The sequence below is a fragment of the Pristiophorus japonicus genome, chromosome 2 (assembly GCF_044704955.1).
Source record: "Pristiophorus japonicus isolate sPriJap1 chromosome 2, sPriJap1.hap1, whole genome shotgun sequence".
NCBI classification, from domain to species: domain Eukaryota; kingdom Metazoa; phylum Chordata; class Chondrichthyes; family Pristiophoridae; genus Pristiophorus; species Pristiophorus japonicus.
In genome coordinates this window covers 84,263,374-84,290,100 of record NC_091978.1, presented here as the reverse complement: position 1 = coordinate 84,290,100, position 26,727 = coordinate 84,263,374, and the positions used below count along the sequence as shown (strand labels likewise).

The following is a 26,727-nucleotide window of genomic DNA, read 5'->3' as shown; positions in this document are numbered from 1 at the left end:
AGCATCGGTGGTACGATTGTTAAGTTTTCGGATGACACTAAGGTGCGTGTAGGAGTTAGGACTTTAGACAAAATAAATAAACTTGCAAACTGGTTGTATATGTGGGAGAGTGAGTTCTGGTGTGCAAATATCCAAACGTGTATACCGTGCAGGGTTACCTTTTGAAGGCAGCGAAATCAGCGGACCTGGGGGTCATAGTTCGAGACCTGGGGGTCATGGTTCATGACCAGTGCTGCAAGGCTGTAGAGAAATATGTCGGGATATATAACTGGGACAGATAAATACAAAAATAGAAATACAATACTGGCCTTGTACTAAACCTTGGTATGGTGCGTTTAGAATTCAGTTAACAGTTTTGTTTCCCTCACAGGATTGAGGATATCAATGCCCTGAGAACATTCAGAGGACGACCAGTAGATTGATAGCAAATCTTTGGGCACGTTAGTTATCAGGACAGCTCAAGGAACTAAGGCTCTTTCATTGGAGGAATGTAGACTTTGAAGAGATATGAGGGCTTCAGCATAGATTCTGTTCAAGTGAATAGGTTATTTGAGCTTGATGTGGGGGTGGGTATCAATACAAAATAAGAAAACAGTTTAGATGCTAGGAAGAAATAGTTTTTGTAGAGTCATCAACCTCTGAAATACATTGGCAGTATGTGCTGGAAGTGACTAGTGGTGTCCCAGAAGGATCTGTGGGGCCTCAACAATTCACTACTTATGAATGACTTGCATAACAATAGAGAGCCATATATCCAAGTTTGCCAAAAGCACAAAGATCGCTGGCATAGTAGTGTATAGGGGAGCATAAAATTACAAAGAGACATTGATAAATGAAGTGAGTGGGCAAAACTGTGGCAGATGGATTTCAATGCAGGTAAATGTGAGGTCATCCATTTTGGATCAGAAAAGGATAGATCCAAGTATTTTTTAAACGGTGAAAAGCTAGGAACAGTGGAGGTCCAAATAAATTTAGGGGTCTACATACACAAATCATTAAAATGCAGTGGACGGGTACAAAAAATAATCAAAAAGGCTAATGGAATGTTAGCATTTATATCCAGTGAGCTAGAATATAAAGGGATGAAGTTTTACCACAGCTATCCAAAGCCCTGGTTGGATCACATTTGGAGTACTGTGTACAGTTTTGGTTCAGCTGTGGTTCAGTGGGTAGCACTCTTCTCTGAGTCAGAAGGTCATGGGTTCAAGTCCCACTCCAGAGACTTGTCAAATTAGTCCCCCAAAGTACATGAATCCCTTACCCCCCCCCAACCATCAGTTCCCACTCGGGGCATCTGATCCATTATATATTCCCTGGAACTGGCGGTGGCAGCATTCCCAGCATGCCACCAGACATTCCCATGTTCGGACCCAGCAGGATCTGTCTCTCGCTGGATTTGCTGCTGTTCTAGTTGTAGTTTCTCAGTTTCAACCACCGGAAGGACCAGGGTCATGAAGGACATGGTTCCCACCAACAGAGCTGATCGGGTGAAACTAGAATTTCGTGGGCAACGTCACTGAACAGTCTGCGGCAAGCCCGGAGACGTTTCGCATGCCCTTGGGGAAAATCTCCTTCAAACTTCATAGTCTTTCTGTGAGGGATTCATCAAGCTCATCATCATCCTTGATTTCGTACTCAGCCTCGACCTGCCGCTCCAGATCCTGCTCCTCCGCCATCGCCTGCCGTGCCTCCAGAGCCCGAGTCAATGCCTGGGTTTTTTTCACGGACCTTTTGGAAAGTCTCTACGGACCCCAGTTTGAAAACCACTTATCTAGGCTGACACTCAAATGTAGTACTGAGGGAGTGCTGCACTGTTGGAGGTGCCATCTTTCGGATGAGATGTTAAACTGAGGCCCCGTCTGCTGTCTCATGTGAATGTAAAAGATTCCATGACACTATTTCGAAGAAGAGCAGAAACATAGAAAATAGGAGCAATAGTAGGCCATTCGGCCCTTCGAGTCTGCTCCGCCATTCGATATGATCATGGCTGATCCTCTATCTCAAGACCATATTCCCGCTTTTCCCCCATACACCTTGATGCCTTTTGTTTCTAGAAATCTATCTATCTCCCTCTTAAATAAATTCAGTGACTTGGCCTCCACAGCCTTTTGTGGTAGAGAATTCCACAGGTTTACCAACCTCTGAGTGAAAAAATTTCTCCTCATCTCGGTCCTAAATTTCCTACCCCGTATCCTGAGACTGTGACCCCTTGTTCTAGACTTCCCAGCCAGGGGAAACATCCTCCCCGCATCCATTCTATCCAACCCAGTCAGAATTTTACATGTTTCAATGAGATCCCCACTCATTCTTCAAAACTCCAGTGAATACAGGCCCAGTCGACCCAATCTCTCCTCATACGACAGTTCCGCCATAGAAACATAGAAAATAGGTGCAGGAGTAGGCCATTCGGCCCTTCTAGCCTGCACCGCCATTCAATGAGTTCATGGCTGAACATTCAACTTCAGTACCCCATTCCTGCTTTCTCGCCATACCCCTTGATCCCCCTAGTAGTAAGGACCTCATCTAACTCCTTTTTGAATATATTTAGTGAATTGGCCTCAACAACTTTCTGTGGTAGAGAATTCCACAGGTTCACCACTCTCTGGGTGAAGAAGTTCCTCCGCATCTCGGTCCTAAATGGCTTACCCCTTATCCTTAGACTGTGACCTCTGGTTCTGGACTTCCCCAACATTGGGAACATTCTTCCTGCATCTAACCTGTCTAACCCCGTCAGAATTTTAAATGTTTCTATGAGGTCCCCTCTCATTCTTCTGAACTCCAGTGAATACAAGCCCAGTTGATCCAGTCTTTCTTGATAGGTCAGTCCCGCCATCCCGGGAATCAGTCTGGTGAACCTTCGCTGCACTCCCTCAATAGCAAGAATGTCCTTCCTCAGGTTAGGAGACCAAAACTGTACACAATACTCCAGGTGTGGCCTCACCAATGCCCTGTACAACTGTAGCAACACCTCCCTGCCCCTGTACTCAAATCCCCTTGCTATGAAGGCCAACATGCCATTTGCTTTCTTAACCGCCTGCTGCACCTGCATGCCAACCTTCAATGACTGATGTACCATGACACCCAGGTCTCTTTGCACCTCCCCTTTTCCTAATCTGTCACCATTCAGATAATAGTCTGTCTCTCTGTTTTTACCACCAAAGTGGATAACCTCACATTTATCCACATTATACTTCATCTGCCATGCATTTGCCCACTCACCTAACTTATCCAAGTCGCTCTGCAGCCTCACAGCATCTTCCTCGCAGCTCACACTGCCACCCAACTTAGTGTCATCCGCAAATTTGGAGATACTACATTTAATCCCCTCATCTAAATCATTAATGTACAGTGTAAACAGCTGGCGCCCCAGCACAGAACCTTGCGGTACCCCACTAGTCACTGCCTGCCATTCTGAAAAGTACCCATTTACTCCTACTCTTTGCTTCCTGTCTGACAACCAGTTCTCAATCCATGTCAGCACACTACCCCCAATCCCATGTGCTCTAACTTTGCACATCAATCTCTTGTGTGGGACCTTGTCGAACGCCTTCTGAAAGTCCAAATATACCACATCAACTGGTTCTCCCTTGTCCACTCTACTGGAAACATCCTCAAAAAATTCCAGAAGATTTGTCAAGCATGATTTCCCTTTCACAAATCCATGCTGACTTGGACCTATCATGTCACCTCTTTCCAAATGCACTGCTATGACATCCTTAATAATTGATTCCATCATTTTACCCACTACCGATGTCAGGCTGACCGGTCTATAATTCCCTGTTTTCTCTCTCCCTCCTTTTTTAAAAAGTGGGGTTACATTGGCTACCCTCCACTCTATAGGAACTGATCCAGAGTCAATGGAATGTTGGAAAATGACTGTCAATGCATCCGCTATTTCCAAGGCCACCTCCTTAAGTACTCTGGGATGCAGTCCCATCAGGTCCTGGGGATTTATCGGCCTTCATCCTTGCTCCTGTACTCAAATCCTCTTGGAATGAAGGCCAACATACCATTTGCCTTCCTAACTGCTTGCTGCAGGGTAGCTATCCCTGGTATCCTGGCCAATATTTATCCTTCAATTGACATCATTATCGCATTGCTGTTTGTGGGAGCTTGCTGTGTGCGAATTGGCTGCCGCGTTTCCGACATTACAAGAGTGACTGTACTTCAAAAGTAATTAATTGGCTGTAAATCGCTTTAGGACACGAAAGGCTATATAAATGCAAGTCCTTTCTTTTTACAGTTCTGGATACCACACCATAGAAAGGACATATTGGCCTTGGAAGAAATGCAGCACAGATTAACCAGAATGTTACCAGTGCTCCAAGGCTTAGATTATGAGGAGCGATGGGCACCAGGATGAAACATTAGAGGGGAGAAAAAGGTGCACCGAGAACTGAGAGAGACAAAATGCACTAGAGTAAAGAATAGTTCGGAAATAGAGATCGGACTGAGGTGAAATGCAAGGTAGTCTAAGATGGGTTTGGAGCGCATGTGCGTAAATGCATGTAACGTGGTTAATCAGGTTGGTGAGCCGCAGGCACAAGTTGCCATGTGGGACTATGAGATAGCGGCAATAACAGAGACCTGTCTCAAAAAAGGACAGGATTGGGAACTTAATATTCCTGGCTACAAGGTATTCAGGAAAGAGGGAAGAAAAAATGGCGGGGGCTGACAGTATTGATCAAAGAAACTATTATAGCACTGGAGAGCGATGATGTATGTGAGGGGTCAAAGACAGAATCTATTTAATTAGAATTAAGGAACAATAAAGGAGCTATTACAAAACTGGGAATGTACTATAGGCCACCAAATAGCGGGAAGGAGATGGAGGAGCAAATTTGCAAGCAAATTACAGAAAGATGCAAGAACTATAGAGTAGTGACAATGGGGGCTTCAATTATCCTAATATAGACTGGGATTGTAACAGTGTAAAGGGGAAAAAGGGGGAGGAATTCCTAAAATGTGTACAACAGTATGCTTGATCGGTATGTTTCCAATCCAACAAGGAAAGAAGCAGTGCTGGATCTAGTTCTGGGGAAAGAAATGGGGCAAGCGACGCATGTTTCGGTAGGAGAGCATTTGGGAAACAGTGATCATAATACAGGTATCAGGTTTAGAATAGTTATGGAAAAGGACGAGGAACAGTTGAGCATAAAAATAGTTAACTGGGGCAGGGCTAATTTCACTGAGTTGAAAAGGGATCTGGCTCAGGTGGATTGGAATCAAACATTGGTAGGCAAAACATAGGCCTTCAAAGAAGAGATGGTTTGGGTACAGAGTAGACACATTCTTATTACAGGGAAAGGAAAAGCATCCAAAGCTAGAGCTCCCTGGATAGAGGTTAAAATGAGACAGAAAAAGACTCTATTGACAAATGTAAGGCTCACAATACAGTAGAGAACCAATCTGAATATAGAAAGTACAGAGGAGATCTAAAAAAGGAATGAGGGGCAAAGAGAGAGTATGAGAATAAATCAGCGGCTAACATAAAAGGGAACCCAAAAGACTATTAGAACACATAAATAATAAAAGGCAAGTCAAAGGAAGGGTGGGGCCGATTAGGGATCAAAAAGGAGATATTCTTGTGGAGGCTGAGTTACTAAATGAGTATTTTGCATCACTAGAGAAGAGGATGCTGCCAATGCAGCAGTAAAGGAGGAGGCAGTAGCGATATTGGATAGGATAAAAATAGATAAAGAGGAGGTACTTAAAAGGTTGGCGGTGCTCAAAGTCGAAAAGTCTCCCAGTCCAGATGGGATGCATCCTGGGTTACTAAGGGAAGTAAGGGTGGAATAAATGAAAGTCAGCTTAGATTTGTTAAAGTAAATCGTGTTTGCCTAACTTGATTGTGTTCTTTAATGAAGTAATGGAGAAGGTTGATGAGGGTAGTGCGGTTGATGTGGTATATATTGTCTTTCAAAAGGCATTTGATAAAGTACCACATAATAGACTTGTTAGCAAAATTAAATCACATGGGATTTAAGGGACAGTGGCAGCATGGATACAGAATTGACTAAGGGACAGAAAGCAGAGAGCTGTGGTGAACATTTGTTTTTCAGATGGAGGAAAGTATACAGTGGTGTTCCCTAGGGATTGGTATTGGGACCACTGTTTTTTTTTATATCTATTCATGACCTGGACTTGGGAATAAAGGGCATAATTTCAAAATTTGCAGTAACAGACTTCAGGAGAACGTAGACACGTGGCTGATGAAATTTAATGCAGAAAAGTGTGAAGTGATACATTTTGAATGAGGAGAGGCAATACAAACTAAATGGTACAATTTTAAAGAGGGTGCAGGAACAGAGAGACCTGGAGGTGTATGTACACAAATCCTTGAAGGTGGCAGGATAAGTTGAGAAGGCTGTTAAAAAGCCTAAGGGATCCTTGGTATTATTGAGAGAAATAAAGTACATAAACAAGAAGTTATGCTAAACCACTATAAAACATTGGTTAAGCCCCAGCTGGAGTATTGTGTTCAATTCTGGTAGCACACTTTAAGAAGGATGTCAAAACTTCGGAGATGGTGCAGAAGAGATTTACTAGGCTGTTACCAGGGATGAAGGACTTCAGTTATGAGGAGAGGTTGGAGAAGCTGGGGTTGTTCTCCTTAGAGCAGAGAAGGTTACAAAGAGATTTGATAGAGGTGTTCAAAATCAGGAATGGTTTTGACGGAGTAAATAAGGAGAAACTTTTTTCAGTGGCAGAAGGATTGTTAGCAGGAGGGCATGGATTTAAGCTGATTGGTAAAAGAGCCAGAGATCACATGAAACATTTTTTGTTGCACAGCGAGTTATGATCTGGAATGCACTGCACTGAAAGGGTAGTGGAAGCAGATTCAATATAACTTTTAAATTGGAATTGGACAAATACTTGAAGGGAAAAGATTTATAAGGCTTATGGGGAAAGAATAGGGGAGTTGGCTAGCTCTACCAAAGAGTTGGCACTGGCATGATGTGCTGAATGGCCTCCTTCTGTGCTCTATCATTTTATGATTCAAAGATTAGATAAACTAAGCTTGTATTCCCTGGAATATAGAAAGATCAGGGGTGATTTTGTTGATGTTTTGGGGAATTTGAAAGAAATTGATGGGATAAAATAGAGAGAAATGTTTTCTGCTGGTGGGCGAGTCTAGGACATGAGAAAAATGCAGTTTTGGACATAGCCTCCATGTACAGGAAATACCTTAATTTGGAGCATTTAATGTATGTTACGACAGGAGTGAATAATTACAGTGATCTATTGAAAATACAAATGGGCTATTTACAGTTTCTGGTGTCGGCGAGATTTCTCCGCTCTTCTTCCCCCCAACAAATAAAATGTCTGCAGTAAGTTTGGCCTAGTTGACCCTCATGGATGAGGACAGTTGGTTGTGTGTAATGTTACTGAAGAGCCTTTTTATAAACATTCTGTTGCTAAGACTGCTGCTCACCATTGGTTGAAAGCATAAAATATAGAAATTAGGGAGAAATCAGACACAACAGTCGATTCTACATACTTCCCTCTAATATGTAGGATTATACGATAGTGCAATCGAATCTTACCTTTCATCACCTATTTTGAGGTAAGGCAAGAAAACATTTGTTTTTGAATAATGGCTCCTTTGTTAGAGACTGAATTCTATAGCTCACACAATTCTGACAATGAGAATACTTAGAGAATAAAATCAGACTTCAAGACATGAGACTAAGCAGTTGCACTTCCTGGGTTCAGTTATAATTCTGATTCTCCTCAGAATTGATTCTAAACAAGTGAGGGAATAGATGGGCCTAGACTGAATAATCATGATGAAACAGAATAGAAGGTTTCTTGAGTCAACAGATGCTACACATTGATATTCCTAGGTGACCCATGTATGTGAGCCTTGAATGTGAGCAACCAGTTGACAAAACCCTTTCTAGCAGTCTGCATCTTGTGGGCTTTTAAAGGGCTTATTTTGAAATCCAAGAATATAGATTTACCAGGAATTCCTGGACCTGCTTGTCAACTTTCATGCTGACCTACTTAAGATACACAACGTGGGTAAAAATTAAAGTGAACACTTCAGTAATATTCCTTTCGAGATTTTTTTTAAGATGATGTGGAGTGAGTCTACTCGTACATCTGTGCTCTGGGCTGCACACTGGTAAAATTTCTACAATTCCTAATAGAATAAGTATAGTCAAAGATTCCCATAAGTTGTTAAATATCTGAACTTGGAAGCCCCATTTATCTTATGGCTTTGTGATTTCTTGTGCTCTTAAAGGTCTTTGTTGGAATTTCATTCTTAAAGGGAAAAACTGGAAAGGGATAAGAGGGTTTTTGTTCTCCGAAATGCAGCCCATTCAGAATGATGGGAATGAAGTAGCTGCACATAAAAAGTTGTGTCTGTTTAATTTATGGGCGTTTTGTAATCATTGGAATATGTCTGATACATTTTAGACTTTGGCTATGTCCAGCTCCTATACTGTGCCAAGCACATCTCACTTTCTTTAACAGTGTTATATCTAGCATCGGATGAAGAACAATCCGTGGTCTTTGTGCCAGGTATGGTTTTGGGAATTACTTTGCAGGACACTTTGTCTGAGCCACCAATTTAAATATGTTCTATCAACAATTTCAGTATTGAAAGTGCTCTCAAATACATTTTGATCTATAATGCATCCCAAGAAAGTACTATATGTGGAAATGTACAAAATAATATAGAATATTTGTCCATTTATCCTAGTTGGTAATATTGTAAATTTAATATTGCAGGTATGTGAAGAATCCATAGCATTGCATGTTTATATTGTTACCGTCCTATTTTTGTGAGTGGCATCTATTGCAAGGATTGTTGATTTAAAAATAAGATGGCACAAAACATCCCATGATAAAATTGTCTTTGTCCCAGAATGCTATATTATGTGTCTTGTTCATAAATTTGTATTTATTATTTTTTATCGTCCGCTGAGTGGATTTCTTTTATTTCAATTGTAGAAATTATGCATGGGATTTTTCTGTCAAATGGGTGGCTGTCCATGCCACATTTTAACTGTTCCAATATACAGTAACCTGTAAATTACGGACATCTAAGGGATTGGGATCAGCTGTCTTTTGTTTTTGCAGATGTCCGTATTTTCAAAATGGTCATTGTATGTACTGTAAAATATTTCAGCAGAATGGGGAGTTGTTTACCCAGCATCCATAACGGCAGAGAAACTGCTCTATCCTTGGGATAGAGGCGTGCAAGCATTTAATCCCAGAGATAGTGGGTTCTCTGCCACCATGCATGCTGGGTAAAGAGCTCCCCATTCCGCAAAAGCCGTTTCTTTCACTAAACGTGGTGCCACCTCGTGCTGACCTGACGAGAATTTGGGGGCAGAAAGGAAGCAAACTGTGAGAGGTAGTGCCAGTAATCCCGAAACAGTGGAAGTTCCAGATAGAGCAGCTTTGCAACAGGCTGTGTCCTGTGTTTTAAGTTGTAAAGGGCTTGGTGCATTGAAGGCTGTCTGTAGTACGCAAGTGTCCATGCTTTCAGAGTGTACATTTTTGTAGATTTTTACCATGCAAGTTATTTGGGTCTCTTAAGTGTCCATTTAAAAAAAAACGTCCATGTATACAAGTTTCACTGTACACCTGTGTGAGTGCAGGGACAGGAAGGAAAAAGAATGGCGATTACACTGCTCTTTCCATAATTTTCTTCAATATCTGTATCAAAAAAAGTATTAAATATATGTTCATTTTCAAATTGCTTCTTGCTGCTTGCCAAAGCTGCCTCTGTTCTCTTTTCTATCACCTGCTATCTTTCTCTTGCTCTCCCTTTCATTTAAAAAAAAATTCTGTCACTACACAGCCTGCTGTTTATATCTAGAGATACTAGAAACATAGAAACATAGAACATAGGTGCAGGAGTAGGCCATTCGGCCCTTCGAGCCTGCACCACCATTCAGCATTCAGTAAGATCATGGCTGATCATTCACCTCAGTACCCCTTTCCTGCATTCTCTCCCTACCCCTTGATCCCTTTAGCCGTAAGGGCCATATCTAACTCCCTCTTGAATATATCCAACGAACTGGCATCAACAACTCTGCGGTAGGGAATTCCATAGATTAACAACTCTGAGTGAAGAAGTTTCTCCTCATCTCAGTCTTAAATGGCTTACCTCTTATCCTTAGACTGTGTCCCCTGGTTCTGGACTTCCCCAAAATCTGGAACATTCTTCCTGCATTTAACCTGTCCAGTCCCGTCAGAACTTTATATGTCTCTATGAGATCCCCTCTCATCCTTCTAAACTCCAGTGAATAAAGGCCCAGTCGATCCAGTCCCTCCTCATATGTCAGTCCAGCCATCCCGAGAATCAGTCTGGTGAACCTTCACTGCACTTCCTCAATAGCAAGAATGTCCTTCCTCAGATTAGGAGACCAAAACTGAACACAATATTCCAGGTGAGGCCTCACCAAGGCACAGTACAATTGCAGTAAGAACTCCCTGCTCCTATACTCAAAACCTCTAGCTATGAAGGTCAACATACCATTTGCCTTCTTCACCGCCTGCTGTACCTGCAAGCCAACTTTCAATCACTGATGTACCATGACACCCAGGTCTCATTGCACCTCCCCTTTTCCTAATCTGCCGCCTTCGTGTTTTTGCCCCCAAAGTGGATAACCTCACATTTATCCACATTATACTGCATCTGCCAAGCATTTGCCCACTCACCTAACCTGTCCAAGTCACCCTGCAGCCTCTTAGCGTCCTTCTCACAGCTCACAACGCCACCCAGTTTTGTGTCATCTGCAAACTTGGAGATATTACACTCAATTCCTTCATCCAAATCATTAATGTATATTGTAAATAGCTGGGGTCCCAGTACTGAGCCCTGCGGCACTCCACTAGACACTGCCTGCCATTCTGAAAAGGACCTGTTTATTCCGACTCTCTGCTTCCTGCCAACCAGTTCTCTATCCACGTCAGTACATTACCCCCAATACCATGTGCTTTGATTTTACACACCAATCTCTTGTGTGGGACCTTGTCAAAAGCCTTTTGAAAGTCCAAATACACCACATCCACTGGTTCTCCCTTGTCCACTCTTCTAGTTACATCCTCAAAAAATTCCAGAAGATTTGTCAAGCATGATTTCCCTTTTATAAATCCCTTTCATTGACTTGGACCGATCCTGTCACTGCTTTCCAAATGCGCTGTTATTTCATCTTTAATAATTGATTCCATCATTTTCCCCACTACTGATGTCAGGCTAACCGGTCTATAATTACCCGATTTCTCTCCCTACTTTTTTAAAAAGTGGTGTTACATTAGTTACCCTCCAGTCCATAGGAACTGATCCAGAACTGTAGCAAAGTAACTGCCAACTTGCAAATTATTGTTGAATATCCAAAGCCATTTTTGCAGTTCCCACCAGTACTAGAAATCTTGTAATTGAGAGTATTTTACCCATTTTTAAGATGGACATTTCGGAGCAAAAGATCCCAAATTAAGTCTATTCTTTCAATGACTTTACTCAATCCCAGTTCGGTTGTGAGAAAAGGTTCTGCATAGATAAATCTAGCAAAACGATAGCACCTTTGTTTATTAACCTTTACATCCTATGCCAATTGCCTGCCTTGGTATCATTAGGTATCGATTGGTCAAATCAAATCGCACGAGGTAGCCTGGAGGAGGAATTCATAGAATGCATACGGGATTGTTTCTTAGAACAGTATGTTACAGAACCTACAAGGGAGCAAGCTATCTTAGATCTGGTCCTGTGTAATGAGACAGGAAAAATAAACGATCTCCTAGTAAAAGATCCTCTCGGAATGAGTGATCACAGCATGGTTTAATTTGTAATACAGATTGAGGGTGAGGAAGTAGTGTCTCAAACGAGCGTACTATGCTTAAACAAAGGGGACTACAGTGGGATGAGGGCAGAGTTGGCCAAAGTAGGCTGGAAACACAGACTAAATGGTGGCACAATTGAGGAACAGTGGAGGACTTTTAAGGAGCTCTTTCATAGTGCTCAACAAAAATATATTCCAGTGAAAAAGAAGGGCGGTAAGAGAAGAGATAACCAGCCATGGATAACCAAGGAAATAAAGGAGATTATCAAATTAAAGACCAATGCGTATAAGGTGACCAAGGTTAGTGGGAAACGAGAAGATTGGGAAAATTTTAAACAACAGCATAGAATGACTAAGAAAGCAATAAAGAAAGGAAAGATAGATTACGAAGGTAAACTTGCGCAAAACACAAAAACAGATAGTAAAAGCTTTTACAGATATATAAAACGGAAAAGACTGACTAAAGTAAATGTTGGTCTCTTAGAAGATGAGAAGGGGGATTTAATAATGGGAAATGTGGAAATGGCTGAGACCATAAACAATTATTTTGCTTCGGTCTTCACAGTGGAAGACACAAAAACCATGCCAAAAATTGCTGGTCACAGGAATGTGGGAAGGGAGGACCTTGAGACAATCATTATCACTAGGGGGGTCGTGCTGGACAGGCTAATGGGACTCAAGGTAGACAAGTCCCCTGGTCCTGATGAAATGCATCCCAGGGTATTAAAAGAGATGGCGGAAGTTATAGCAGATGCATTTGTTATAATCTACCAAAATTCTCTGGACTCTGGGGAGGTACAAGCGGATTGGAAAACAGCTAATATAACGCCTCTGTATAAAAAAGGGGGCAGACAAAAGGCAGGTAATTATAGGCCGGTTAGTTTAACATCTGTAGTGGGGAAAATGCTTGAAGCTATCATTAAGGAAGAAATAGCGGGACATCTAGATAGGAATAGTGCAATCAAGCAGACACAGCATGGATTCATGAAGGGGAAATCATGTTTAACTAATTTACTGGAATTCTTTGAGGATATAACGAGCATGGTGGATAGAGGTGTACCGATGAATGTGGTGTATTTAGATTTCCAAAATGCATTCGATAAGGTGCCACACAAAAGGTTACTGCAGAAGATAAAGGTACGCGGAGTCAGAGGAAATGTATAAGCATGGATAGAGAATTGGCTGGCTAACAGAAAGCAGAGAGTCGGGATAAATGGGTCCTTTTCGGGTTGGAAATCGGTGGTTAGTGGTGTGCCACAGGGATCGGTACTGGGACCACAACTGTTCACAATATACATAGATGACCTGGAAGAGGGGATAGAGTGTAGTGTAACAAAATTTGCAGATGACACAAAGATTAGTGGGAAAGCGGGTTGTGTAGAGGACACAGAGAGGCTGCAAAGAGATTTGGATAGGTTAAGCGAATGGGCTAAGGTTTGGCAGATGGAATACAATGTCGGAAAGTGTGAGGTCATCCACCTTGGGAAAAAAAACAGTAAGAGGGAATATTATTTGAATGGGGAGAAATTACAACATGCTGTTGTGCAGAGAGACCTGGGGGTCCTTGTGCATGAAACTCTTTTTGGAAGGATGCGTCTCACTGTATTGGCCAGGCTGCACTGCAGCATCTACTCACAGGTGCGACCCAACTGCTGACCAGCACGGGGGCTTTGACCTGCTCCGTTCCCGACCTGGGCCGGTTCACCCCTCTTCATCAGACCTGGTGATCCCAGGTTAACCGAGGACCACCATGTGGATACCGATCTTAGTGTGGACACCCGATCGGCACAGGCGACAGCAGCCCAGAACTCCTGACCTCGAGCAATCCTGCAGCCTCAGCCTCCCAGCAGCGGGATCACAGGCGCGCGCCACTGCACCCGGCAAAGAGAAAGATTTTAGAGATGAACTCTTGTCAAGGTGGGTTTAGTTGCAGTGCAAGTGTTGGCTGCACCCACATTAAAGATTGCAGTTAGCACAGGATGGTTTCGATCCATCTTCCTCTGGGGTTATGGGCCCAGCACGCTTCCGCTTGTGCATGAAACTCTTTTAGATCCGCTTGTGCATGAATCCCAAAAGTTTAGTTTGCAGGTGCAGCAGGTAATCAGGAAGGCAAATGGAATGTTGGCCTTCATTGCGAGAGGGATGGAGTACAAAAGCAGGGAGGTCTTGCTGCAACTGTATAAGGTATTGATAAGGCCGCACCTGGAGTACTGCGTGCAGTTTTGGTCACCTTACTTAAGGAAGGATATACTAGCTTTGGAAGGGTACAGAGACGACTCGCTAGGCTGATTCCAGAAATGAGGGGGTTATCTTATGATGATAGATTGAGTAGACTGGGTCTTTACTCCTTGGAGTTCAGAAGGATAAGGGGTGATCTTATAGAAACATTTAAAATAATGAAAGGGATAGACAAGATAGAGGCAGAGAGGTTGTTTCCATTGGTAGGGGAGACGAGAACTCGGGGGCACAGCCTTAAAATACGGAGGAGCCAATTTAAAACCGAGTTGAGAAAGAATTTCTTCTCCCAGAGGATTGTGAATCTCTGGAATTCTCTGCCCAAGGAAGCAGTTGAGGCTAGCTCATTGAATGTTTTCAAGTCAAAGATAGATAGATTTTTAACCAATAACGGAATTAAGGGTTACGGGGAGAGGGCGGGTAAGTGGAGCTGAGTCCACAACCAGATCAGCCATGATCTTATTGAATGGCGGAGCATGCTCGAGGTGCGAGATGGCCTACTCCTGTTCCTAATTCTTATGTTCTTATGTTCTTATGTGCAGACCAGCCATTCTGCCACACACAAATTGACATGGCACTTTGGTACAAGCAGAATTATGATATTGTGATGTCACAACAGAGAGAATAGTGGTGTGCCTGTGATGTCACCACCAATCACTTATCACCGGAGCAATGCTTCATGACGCAAGGAAGAATGGCAATGTTCAGAAAAACCATGTGTCCTGGACTTCTTAATGTTAATGTAGTTGGTGGCTCTGGGAGCAGCTGGATGAAGTCACTGGTGGGCATAGTCTGTAGGCCCCCTAACAGCAGCAACTCAGTTGGTTGGAGTATAAACCAAGAAATAGTGGGGACTTGTAAAAAGAGAACAGCAATAATCATGGGTGATTTTAACCTCCATATTGATTGGACAAATCAAATTGGTCAGGGTAGTCTTGAGGAAGAGTTCATAGAGTGCGTAAGGACGGGTTCCTTGAGCAGTATGCAATGTAACCAACCAGGGGACAGGCTATCTTAGATCTAGTCCTGTGTAATGAGACAGGATTAATAACCAATCTCCTAGTAAAGGATCCCCTTGGAATGAGTGATCATAGCATGTTGAATTTCAAATTCAGATGGAGGGCGAGAAAGTTGGATCTCAAACCAGTGTACTAAGCTTAAATAAAGGAGACTACAAAGGTATGAGGGCAGAGTTGGCTAAAGTGGACTGGGAAAATAGATTAAAGTGTAGGATGGTTGATGAACAGTGGCGTACATTTAAGGAGATATTTCATAACTCTCAAGAAAATTATATTCCAGTGAGGAGGAAAGGGTGTAAAAGAAAAGATAGCCATTTCTTTAGTTAGCCATCTTAGTGGCTAACTAAAGAAATAAAGGATGGTATCCAATTAAAAACAAGGGTATACAAAGTGGCCAATACGAGTAGGAGGACAGAAGATTGGGAAGCTTTTAAAAGCCAGCAAAGAGCGACTAAAAAAGTGATTAACAAAGGGAAGATAGACTATGAAAGTAAACTAGCATGAAATATAAAAAGAGATAGCAGGAGTTTTTATAGGTATATAAAAAGGAAAAGAGTGGCTAACGTAAATGTTGGTCCTTTAGGACAAGACCTGGGAATTAGTGATGGGGAGCATGGAGATGGCAAAAACTCTGAACAAATATTTTGTTTCAGTCTTTACGGTAGAGGACAGTAAAAACATCCTAACAGTGGATAGTCAAGGGGCTATGGGGGGGGGAGGAACTTAACATAATCACAATCACTAAGGATGTGGTACTCAGTAAGATAATGGGACTAAAGGCGGATAAATCCCCTGGATCTGATAGCTTGCATCCTAGGGTCTTAAGAGAAATAGTGGCAGGGATAGTGGATGCATTGGTTATAATTTACCAAAATTCCTTGTTTCTGGGGAGGTACCAGCAGATTGGAAAACTGCAAATGTAACACCCCTATTTAAAAAAGGAGGCAGACAAAAAGCAAGACCAGTTAGCCTAACATCTGTGGTTGGGAAAATGTTGGCGTCTATTATTAAAGAAGCAGTGGCAAGACATTTGGAAAAGTATAATTCAGTTAGGCAGAGTCAGCATGGATTTATGAAGGGGAAGTCATGTTTGAAAAATTTGCTGAATTCTTTGAAGATGTAATGAACAGGGTGGATAAAGGGGAACCAGTGGAAGTGGTGTATTTGGACTTCCTGAAGGCATTTGACGAGGTGCCACATAAAAGGTAAAAGATAAAAGTTCACGGGGTTGGGGGTAATATATTAGCATGGATAGAGGATTCGTTAACTAACAGAAAACAGAGAGTCGGGATAAATGGTTCATTATCGGGTTGGCAATCAGTAACTAGTGGGGTGCCGCAGGGATCAGTGCTGAGGCCCCAACTATTTACAATCTATATTAATGACTTGGATGAATGAACCGAGTGTAATGTAGCCAAGTTTGCTGACGATACAAAGATGGGAGGAAAAGCAATGTATAAGGAGGATACAAAAAACCTGCAAAAGGACATAGCCAGGCTAAGTGAGTGGGCAAAAATTTGGCAAATGGAGTATAATGTTGGAAAGTGTGAGGTTATACACTTTGGCAGAAAAAATGAAGAGCAAGTTATTATTTAAATAGAAAAATTGCAAAGTGCTGCAGTACACCTGGGGGTCCTGGTGCATGAAACACAAAAGGATAGTATGCAGGTACAGCAAGTGATCAGGAAGGCCAATGGAATCTTGGCCTTTATTGCAATGGGGATGGAGTATAAAAGCAAGGAAGTCTTGCTACATTTATAAAGGGTATTGCTGAGGCCACACCTGGAATACTGCATACAGTTTTGGTTTCCATATTTAAGGAAGGATATACTTGCTTTAGAGGCAGTTCAGAGAAGGTTCACTAGGTTGATTCCGGAGATGAGGGGGGTTGTCTTATGAGGAAAGGTTGAGTAGGTTGGGCCTCTACTCATTGGAATTCAGAAGAATGAGGTGATCTTATCGAAACATTTAAGATTATGAGGGGGCTTGACAAGATGGATGCAGAGAACATGTTTCCACTGATAGGGGAGACTAGAACTCGGGGGCATAATCTTAGAATAAGGTGCCGCCCATTTAAAACTGAGATGAGGAATTTCTTCAGAGGGTTGTAAATCTGTGAAATTCGCTGCCTCAGAGAGCTGTGGAAGCTAGGTCATTGAATAAATTTAAGAGAGTAACAATTTCTTAACTGATAAGGGAGTAAGGGGTTATGGGGAACGGGCAGGGAAGTGGACCTGAGTCCATGATCGGATCAGCCATGATCGTATTAAATGGTGGAGCAGGCTTGAGGGGCCGTATGGCCCACTCCTGCTCTAATTTCTTATATTCTTATCTAATATGACCAACATAAAGAAACCATAGTCCAGATATTTTTAAGTCACACTGATCTAATGGTTGGTGCTATTAATGTTGTGATCAAAGCTCATTTTGGGGATCATGTAGAGGAAGTTCCATCCTGCATTCAACCTGTGCCATATCTGACCGATGGGTATTCAAGGCTAACACTGGGGGCAGCAACAACAACAACTTGTATTTATATCGTGCCCTTAATGCAGAAAACATTCCACAGCACTTCACAGGAGCGTTTTCGGATTAACGTTGATAACTAGCCAAAGGAGTGGTGACTGAAAGCTGAGTCAAAGAGGTAGGTTTTAAGGAGGAGCGAGAGGGAGAGGTTTATTACGGGATTTCCAGACCTTAGGGTCTAGAAGGGTGAATGCACGACTGCCAATGGTGGGGTGAAGGAAGAGGGGGATGCACAAGAACCAAGAGTTGAAGGAATGCTGAATTCTTGGAGGATTCTCAGGCTGGAGGGGGTAGAGAGAGAGAAGGTGTGGGGCAAGGCTATAGAGGGATTTGAACATTAGGATGAGAATTTTAAAATTGAGATGTTAGTGGACTGAGATCCAATGTAAGTCAGTGAGCACAGTGGTGATAGTTGAACGCGACTTGGTTCAAGTTAGGATATGGGCAGCAGAGTTTTGGATCAGCTTAAGTTTATGGAAGACGGATGACTAGTCAGGGGAGCATTGGAATAGTAGAATTAACAAAAGCATGGGTGAGGGTTTCTGCAACAGATGAGCAAAGACAGATGGAAGTAGGTAGTCTCTGATGGAGATAAGGTTTTGGAAGCTCAGCTCAGGATGAAATAGGATGCTGAGGTTGCGATAAGTTGGTTCAGTCTGAGCTACTGGCTAGGGAGGGGGATAGAATCGGTGGCTCGGGAACAGAGTTTGCAGTGGGGGTAAAAGACAATGGCTTCAGTTTTCCACATGTTTACTTGGTGGATCTTGCAGCTCATCCAGAACTGGATGTCAAACAAGCGAAATGACAAAATAGAAATAATGGAGGGGTGGAGAGAAGTGGTGGTGAGGTAGAGCTAGGTGTCGTCAGCGTACATGTGGAACCTGACTTCATGTCTTTGAGTTCTGTTGCCAAGGGGCGACATGTAGATGTGAAATAAGAGGACGCTGGTAGAGGATAGTTTTACTTATGATTAGATAGATGTTCTATCTACTCAAATCAATAAGGTTGATGAACACTCGGGTCAAGTGTTACAGATTTATTAAGCATGAAGTACATGTAATAGTACTTAAACATACACTTAAAAGATTGTACTTACAACCATACCTGATAGTTTGGTTGGGGATTCAAATGTGTTGCTGTCGAGGTCAGTATCTTAGGCCTTTACAAATCCAAATACTCATTATAAAATACCACATTTTATACATTTCTCTCACTCCCTCTACATGACAATCCACACCTTTTTGCATTACATAATTAAAATACAACTCCATACAAGGAAAATGTAATTAAACTTGTCCCTTATCAATAATTTTAGTTTTCCTTACTGAAGCCCTTTTTCCAATGAGATTGGGCTAATGAGATCGGTAAAACTCCTTTACTGCATTATCTTACGATAATTTCATTCTTATTACATATAATTGCTATTCTACCAATTGCAACCATTAATTATAAGTCTCTCTTTATTTCTGTAACATTCATTATCAATTAAAAGAAATTATGTATGCCCAGATGTTTTCCTTTGCAGGACTAAGTCTTTTACTACACTGTTATCAAATAATTAAAGTTCTCTGAATCAGTACAGCGTGTCTTTAATTAAGTTTACTGAACTGATTAAAAGGACCATTGCTGCAGGGTCTGTCTTCATTCAACAGTTCAGTGGTCATTGCTTCAAAATTGACACTATATCTCTGATTAAGGTTAATATTACTACAATATAAAGAGAAATCAATAGCAGTATCTGATTAACACTTTCCTTAGGAGATTCTTGGGGGATCCCAGAGATTACGGTGTGGGGGTGGGAAGGGAATCCACTGCAGGCGATTCTCTGGCTATAACTGGATAGGTAAGAGTGGAACCAGGAAAGGGTGATTCCACTCAGCTGGACAACAGAGGAGAGGTGTTGCAGGAGAATATTGTGGTCAACCGCGTCACAGGCTGCAGCTACATCGAATAGGGTGTCATTTGTGACTTTGATTAGGGCCGTTTCAGCGCTGTGGCAGGAGTGGAAAACAAGTAGTTGCAGGAAATTTTGGCATGGATTTTGGCAACATGTTCAATGATTTTGGAGAGGAAAGGGTGGTTGGAGATGGGGTGGTAGTTTGTAGGGACAGAGGGGTCATGGGTGCGTTTTTTTTTGAGAGGTGATGATGGCTGATTTGAAAGGGAGGGGGCGAGTACCCCAGTAGAAAATGTTTCCAAACATGCAGCATTTGGTTAAGCTCACTATTATTTTTCAAACAGGAAACTGAAATTCCAGTTGAGATGTAGAAATGTAAATTATTTGGTCTCGAATTCACCCCTGAATCAATGAAGCAATAAAGGAGCAGTTTTAGTTTTGTGATAACCGTGTTGTGTGGTGATGTATAACATTTTTAGGTTTAGGTTACAGTGAAGATTTATTTAATACATTTATGACCTAGGTTGACTCACAGGAAGTAAATGTATTATAGTATTTTATAATTTGTTGGGCAGAAACTACAATGTTAGTGCATTACTGCCTTTGAACTAAATGTAGTTGTATCACAGACTCTCCAAAATTCTGACTCCTGTGACATCTGCAGTATGCATGTTTAAAAGTAGTTTATTAGAGACATGAAAAATAGGTATTCAAAATCAGCTGTTTTTTTAATCTTGTTGCTGATGAAAATTATGATTTTTTTAAAGTCATCTTAAAATCTCCCATTGCAATTTGTATTTAAATTTAATAGCCATATATGCTGCTGGATATTTTGGATAAAGCGGAACTAACTGGAATGGGAGGAGAAGAAAGTAAGAGAGCAAATTCATTGGCGCATTATAGAATCGAGGTTTCAGCACAGGAGGCCATTCGGTGTATCAGTCTAGCAGAAACTCTACATTGGAGTTATCATTTCCCCACTCCAAGCACTTTTTCTTCTGCGTGAGAAAGTTCTGATTTCAAGCCTCACTTCAGGATTTGAGCACATAATCTAGGATACTTCAGTACAGTATTGAGGGAGTATTGCATTGTCATGTGCTGTGTTTCAGATTAAATGTATTACCTGTCTGCCTGATCAGATGAATGGAAAATATTCCAAGGCACCACTCAAATAAGAGAAAAGTTATCCCTCAACAAAAATCCTCAAAACTTTGGTTTCTGTTAAACGAAAGGGAAATAAATACACCAATGTCAACTGATTTCAATCTCATTGTTGTCATTCTGTTCAAGACAGTGTTTCTTATTTTAATGCACTGTCCTACCTGCTCAAAGTATTTGCCCCAGATCAATGAATCAAACTATCCCATTCAATTCCAAATATCCCAGGTGATTGACACCTTAGGGTAGTGGCTTTAATTGACAGCTGCACCTCGGGTGAAATTGTGGGTTGAGCCTCTAAGAATGCGAATACCAGTGATCCTCTGTAATTCATTTCATGGACAGCTCTGGGCTTCCGATTGTGGGCATTATTTAGGTTGTCTGAGCTTAACTCTTCAGTTTAAAGCCAGCCTCTGTCATCGAACTACAGTAGGCGGACGACGCTTGCATCTGCGCACATTCAGAGGCTGAACTCCAAGCCGTTATCAACAGCTTCACTGAGGTGTACGAAAGCATGGGCCTTACACTAGACATCCGTAAGACAAAGGTCCTCCACCAAGCTGACCCCACCACACAGCACTACCCCCGGTCATCAAAATCCACTACGCGGCCTCGGACAACGTGGACCATTTTCCATACCTCGGGAGCCTACTATCAGCAAGGGCAGACATTGACGACGAGGTTCAACACCGCAGTGTGCCAGCGCAGCCTTCGGTCGCCTGAGGAAGAGAGTGTTCGAAGACCAGGACCTCAAATCTGGCACCAAGCCTATGGTTTACAGGGCACTAGTGATACCTTATGTTAAAGGGAGCCTTAGCAGATCAAATTAAAATTCTGTTCCCTGCTGTAATGATGCACTCCAGTCCCTCCGGTGCCCATCTCTCGCGGAAGGCCACGAGCGTACTGGTCATGAGGTTAAAAAAAAAAAGAGAGGTAACAAATGTTTAAACACAATAACGACGGGGATGGGATTCGAACCTTGACGTGCAAAGCACAGTGGATTAGCAGTCCATCACCTTAACCATGCGGCCACTTCGTCACCTGTCTGCAGCACCCTCAGCCATTCAATTTCCTGCTCGAGGGCCCAGGGGCAGCACGGGCCAGCCCACACTGCGGTATGTGTGTGCGCTAGATCGGTGCAGCAGAGCTGGTCTCCTGTCGCCATGGTTAATCCTTGCCACTGGACCAAGACCTAGCTCTGTCAAGCCCGTGTGGTGGCTGGTGTGCAACGGCCGCCACACATTAAAAAGAAATCAACGCACAGGCATCTTCCACCCTTCAACATGTAGTTTGGGACCTGGTGGAATATTAGGTCCTTCATTTAAACACCCATGAACTCATCCCTTCTTGGCGTGGAAGCAAGTCATCCTCGATACGAGGGACTACCTATGATGATGATGATACCTGCCCTGCCATACGGCTAAGAGACGTGGACCATATACAGTAGACACCTCAAAGCGCTGGAGAAATACCACCAGCGCTGCCTCCGCAAGATCCTGCAAAGCTACTGGGAGGATAGATGCACCAACATCAGTGTTCTCGATCAGGCCAGCATCGGAGCACTGACCACATTCGACCAGTTCCGTTGGGTGGGCCACATCGTCCGCATGCCTGACACGAGACTCCGAAAGCAAGAGCTCTACTTGGAACTCCTACATGGCAAGCGAGCTCCAGGTGGGCAGAGGAAACATTTCAAGGACACCCTCAAAGCCTCCTTGATAAAGTGCAACATCCCCACCGGCACCTGGGAATCCTGGCCTAAAACCGCCCTAAGTGGAGAAAGAGCATCTGGGAGGGCGCTGAACACCTCGAGTCTCTACGCCGAGAGCAAGCTGAAACCAAACTTAAACAGCGGAAGGAGCGTGCGGCAAACCAGACTCCCCACTCACCCTTTCCCTCAATGACTGTCTGTCCCACCTGTGACAGAGACTATAATTCCCGTATTGGACTGTATAATCACCTGAGAACTTACTTTTAGAATGGAAGCAAGACTTCCTCAATTTGGAGGAACTGCCTATAATGATGATGATGATGAGCCAGCAGAATGCCGAGGTTATTCTGGCTCCGTGGTTGTGTTTCACTAGACGAGCAGTGAACAATTTTTTTCCAAGTTCAATATCTGTTGAGAGCCAGCTCAGGAGAAGCAGCTTTAATATTCTCTTCAATGCATCAAAAACAACAAAGTGCACGGTAACATATACTGTTCATTTACTTACCCTATGTTAAATTGCTGGCCTGATCCTTGATCTGATTCCTGAAAACAAGGGAATCATGTGGGGACCACATGGTACATTCCAGAAAGCTGGAGTATAGCGGTAAGGGTTTGCCTCCTATTAACCATCGAATAATATAGCACAGAAGAAGGCCCTTTGGTAGATTTATCCAGCTAGTCTCATTCCTCTGTTCTTTCCCCATCAAGTATTTATCCAGTCCCCTTTTGAAAGTTACTATTGAATCTGCTTCTGGAACATTACATAGAAACATAAGAAAAAAGCAGGAAACTATAGACCAATTAGCCTAACATCTGTCGTTGGGAAAATACTGGAGTCCATTATTAAGGAAGCACTAGCGGAACATTTGGAAAAGCATGATTCAATCAAGCAGAGTCGGCATGGTTTTATGAAAGGGAAATCATGTTTGACAAATTTGCTGGAGTTCTTTTTGGATGTAATGAGCAGGGTGGATAAGTGGATGTGGCGTATTTGGATTTCCATAATGCATTCGATAAGGTGCCACGTAAGAGGTTACTGCACAATATAAAAGCTCAAGGGGTTGGGGGGTAATATATCAGCATGGATGCAGGATTGGTTAACGAACAAAAAAAATAGCGTTGGGATAAATGGGCTATTTTCTGGTTGGCAAACTGTGTCTAGTGGGGTGCCGCAGGGATCAGTGCTGGGTCCTCAACTATTTACAATCTATATTAATGACTTGGATGAAGGGACCGAGTGTAATGTAGCCAAGTTTGCTGATGATACAAAGCTGGGTGGGAAAGCAAATTGTGAAGAGGACACAAAAAATCTGCAAAGGGATATAGGCAGGCTAAGTGAGTGGACAAAACTTTGGCAGATGGAGTATAATGTGGGAAAATGTGAGGTTATCCACTTTGGCAGAAATAATAGAAAAGCAAATTCTAATTTAAATGGAAAAAAATTGCAACGTGCTGCAGTACAGAGAGACCTGGGAGTCCTTGTGTAGGAAACACAAAAAGTTAGTATGCACATACAGCAAGTAATCAGGAAGGCAAATGGAATGTTGCCCTTTATTGCAAGGGGGATAGAGTATAAAAGCAGAGAAGTCCTGCTACAACTGTACAGGGTATTGGTGAGGCCACACCTGGAGTACAGTGCACAGTTTTGGTCTCCGTATTTAAGGAAGGATATACTTGCATTTAGAGGCTGTTCAGAGAAGGTTCACTAGTTGATTCCAGAGATGAGGGGAGTTGACTTATGACGATAGGTTGGGCCTATACACATTGGAGTTCAGAAGAATGATAGGTGATTTTATTGAAACATATAAGATAATGAGGGGGCTCGACAAGGTGGATGTAGAGAGGATATTTCCACTCATAGGGGAAACTAAAAATAGGGGCATCTCAGAATAAGGGGCTGCCCATTTAAAACTGAGATGAGGAGAAATTTCTTCTGAGGTTTGTAAATCTATGGAATTCTCTGTCCCAGAGAGCTGTGGAGGCTGGGTCATTGAATATATTTAAGGTGGAGATGAACAGATTTTTGAGTGAAAAGAGAGTGTAAAGGGTTATGGTGAGCGGGCAGGGAAGTGGAGCTGAGTCCATGATCAGACCAGCCATGATCTTATTGAATGGCGGAACAGAATTGAGGCACCAAATGGCCTACTCATGCTCCTATTTCTTATGTTCTCCCTCCTTCCCTCACCATCGGCTGCCCACAACCTGCCCGGCTGTTGTGTTGGGAGGGGAAGCAGCGTCGCTGGGACATCAGTGACCGCCACCAATAGCGTTCCTCCTGCTGTGGCTGGCGGCGGAGAGCATTAACGACAACACTGAGAATGGACTTTGAATAAAATTAGACATATTTTGAAATTAAAATGACAGTAAAGCAGTCTTAAATATAAATTGGCCTGGTGCAAGCAGCCCCCCCCCCCCGCCCCACTCCCCGAGCGTAAATAGAAAAGGGGAAGGGCTGAACGGTTCAACCATCCTTTTGATGGACAGTAACGTTGTCCAATCAGTACACGCATTGTTTTGTGACTTAACACAAAGGTGTGTTGAGAGCAATTGAGCACCTTGCACGTTCTGTTGTCGCGCAGATGTCTGGGGTATGTTAAACATTGGCCACACTGGAACTCCCACCAACCCTTGACGTTCTGTTACAAGGGCAAGGCAGCAATGCCTCGGGCAGTGCAGGCATTGCCAGATAAACAATTGGTGCTTTGTACTCAGTCATTTGCACGAGGGCGCCCATTTTCCAGTGCGCTCTCTGATCCAGCAGGTTTATTTTGGGCTCGTTGTATTTTTTATACAGAAAAAATACTTGTGTTACAGGGGTTCATGGAATTTTTATAACACCAGTGTTATAACAGTGATAGAGATCTCAATTCCTATTCGCGTCATGTTGAATATGTTTAAGTTACAGTCACTTCTTCAATATATATCAAAAAGAGCAGTGGTCCCAATACCGAGCCTCTGTATATTTCCCACCAGTCTGAAAAACAGCCTATCACCACTTCTCTCTGCCCTCTGTCTCCTAGCAAATTTCGAATCCACACTATCGCTATCCCTTTAATTCCATGTGCTTTAATTTTACTAACTGGTCTATTGTGTGGTTCTTCGTCAAACACATAGACATCAACAGTACTCATCAACCCTCTCCATTACTTCATCAAAGAACTCAATCAAGTTAGTCAAACACAAGGTGCCTTTCATTTATTAGCCCATACTTTTCAAAATGGCAATTAATTTTGACCTGGATTATTGGCCCCAAGTTTCCACACGATAAAAAACGGGTGCCCCTCCAAGCTGGGTGCCCGTTTTTCGCGCCGAAAACGGCGCCGGAAAAAAAACGCGCGATTCTGGAGTGCCCTGCAGCTCCATGTCTGCTTGGCGCGGCGCCCAGGGGGGCGGAGACTACCATTCGTGCCGATTTTGTAAATGGGAGGAGGCGGGTACCATTTAAATTAGTTTTTTTCCTGCCGGCAACCCTTCGCGTGCGCGTTGGAGCGTTCGCGCACGCGCAGTGTGAAGGAAACATTGGCACTCGGCCATTTTTGTAGTTCTTTGTCGCTGTTTAATTTTTGAACATTTTTGAATAAAAGCACATTGCCATCAGCACTGAGGCTTCTTGCAGCAGTGAGAAGGCTGCAGGAAGCCCCAGAAAGTTGAGGCAGCCGTTTCCCGACGGCCTCCGCCCTGCCGTCGGGAAATGGCTGCTGAACTTGTGAGGCTTCCTGCAGCCTTCTCACTGTCTCCTTCCCTCCCCGCCCGTCGTCTGGAACGGCTCTCTTCCTTTCCCCCCCCCCCCCCCCCCCCCCCCCCGTTGCGTTCGGTCAGTTGGTCGGGCCTGCACCCCCCACGGGAACAAACGGCTTCCCTCTCTCCCCCCCCCCCCCCCCGTGGGAACGAACGGCTGCCTCTCCCCCCCCCCCCCCCCCTGCGGGAACGAGCGGCTGCCTCAACTTGTGAGGCTTCCTGCAGCATTCTCCCTGGCTGAAGCACTTTCACACAGGTAGGTTTGTTTAATCTTTTCTTTGCTTATAAATTTTTATTCAGGTTGGATTTATTTGTATAATATTTATATAAGTATAAATAAGGATTTATTATAGAATTTAATGACTTCCCTTCCCTCCCCCCTCCCCCCCCCCACCTCGTTCTGGACGCCTAATTTGTAACCTGCGCCTGATTTTTTTAATGTGTAGACAAGGTTTTTTCAGTTCTACAAAAATCTTCACTTGCTCCATTCTAAGTTAGTTTGGAGTACGTTTTCACTGTGGAAACTTTGAAATCAGGCGTCAGTGGCCAGACACGCCCCCTTTTGAAGAAAAAATTCTGTTCCAAAGTGAAACTGTTCTAACTGACTTGAACTGCAGAAAATAAAATGTGGAGAATTGCGAT

General features: G+C 43.0%; 1 protein-coding gene across 3 annotated transcripts in view; it reads left to right on the top strand.

Moving 5' to 3' along the window:
- The window catches only part of kiaa1328 (KIAA1328 ortholog), a 358,800-nt gene that overhangs the window by 4,545 nt on the left and 327,528 nt on the right, over positions 1–26,727 (top strand). For 2 of the 3 annotated variants that reach the window (XM_070868053.1, XM_070868042.1), the window contains exon 2: positions 8,494–8,529. The exons of the other annotated variant lie outside the window; for it this stretch is intronic. In XM_070868053.1, coding sequence (XP_070724154.1) covers positions 8,494–8,529 — 36 coding nt within the window. The remainder of the gene's footprint in view (positions 1–8,493; positions 8,530–26,727) is intronic. 3 annotated transcript variants of the gene reach the window in all.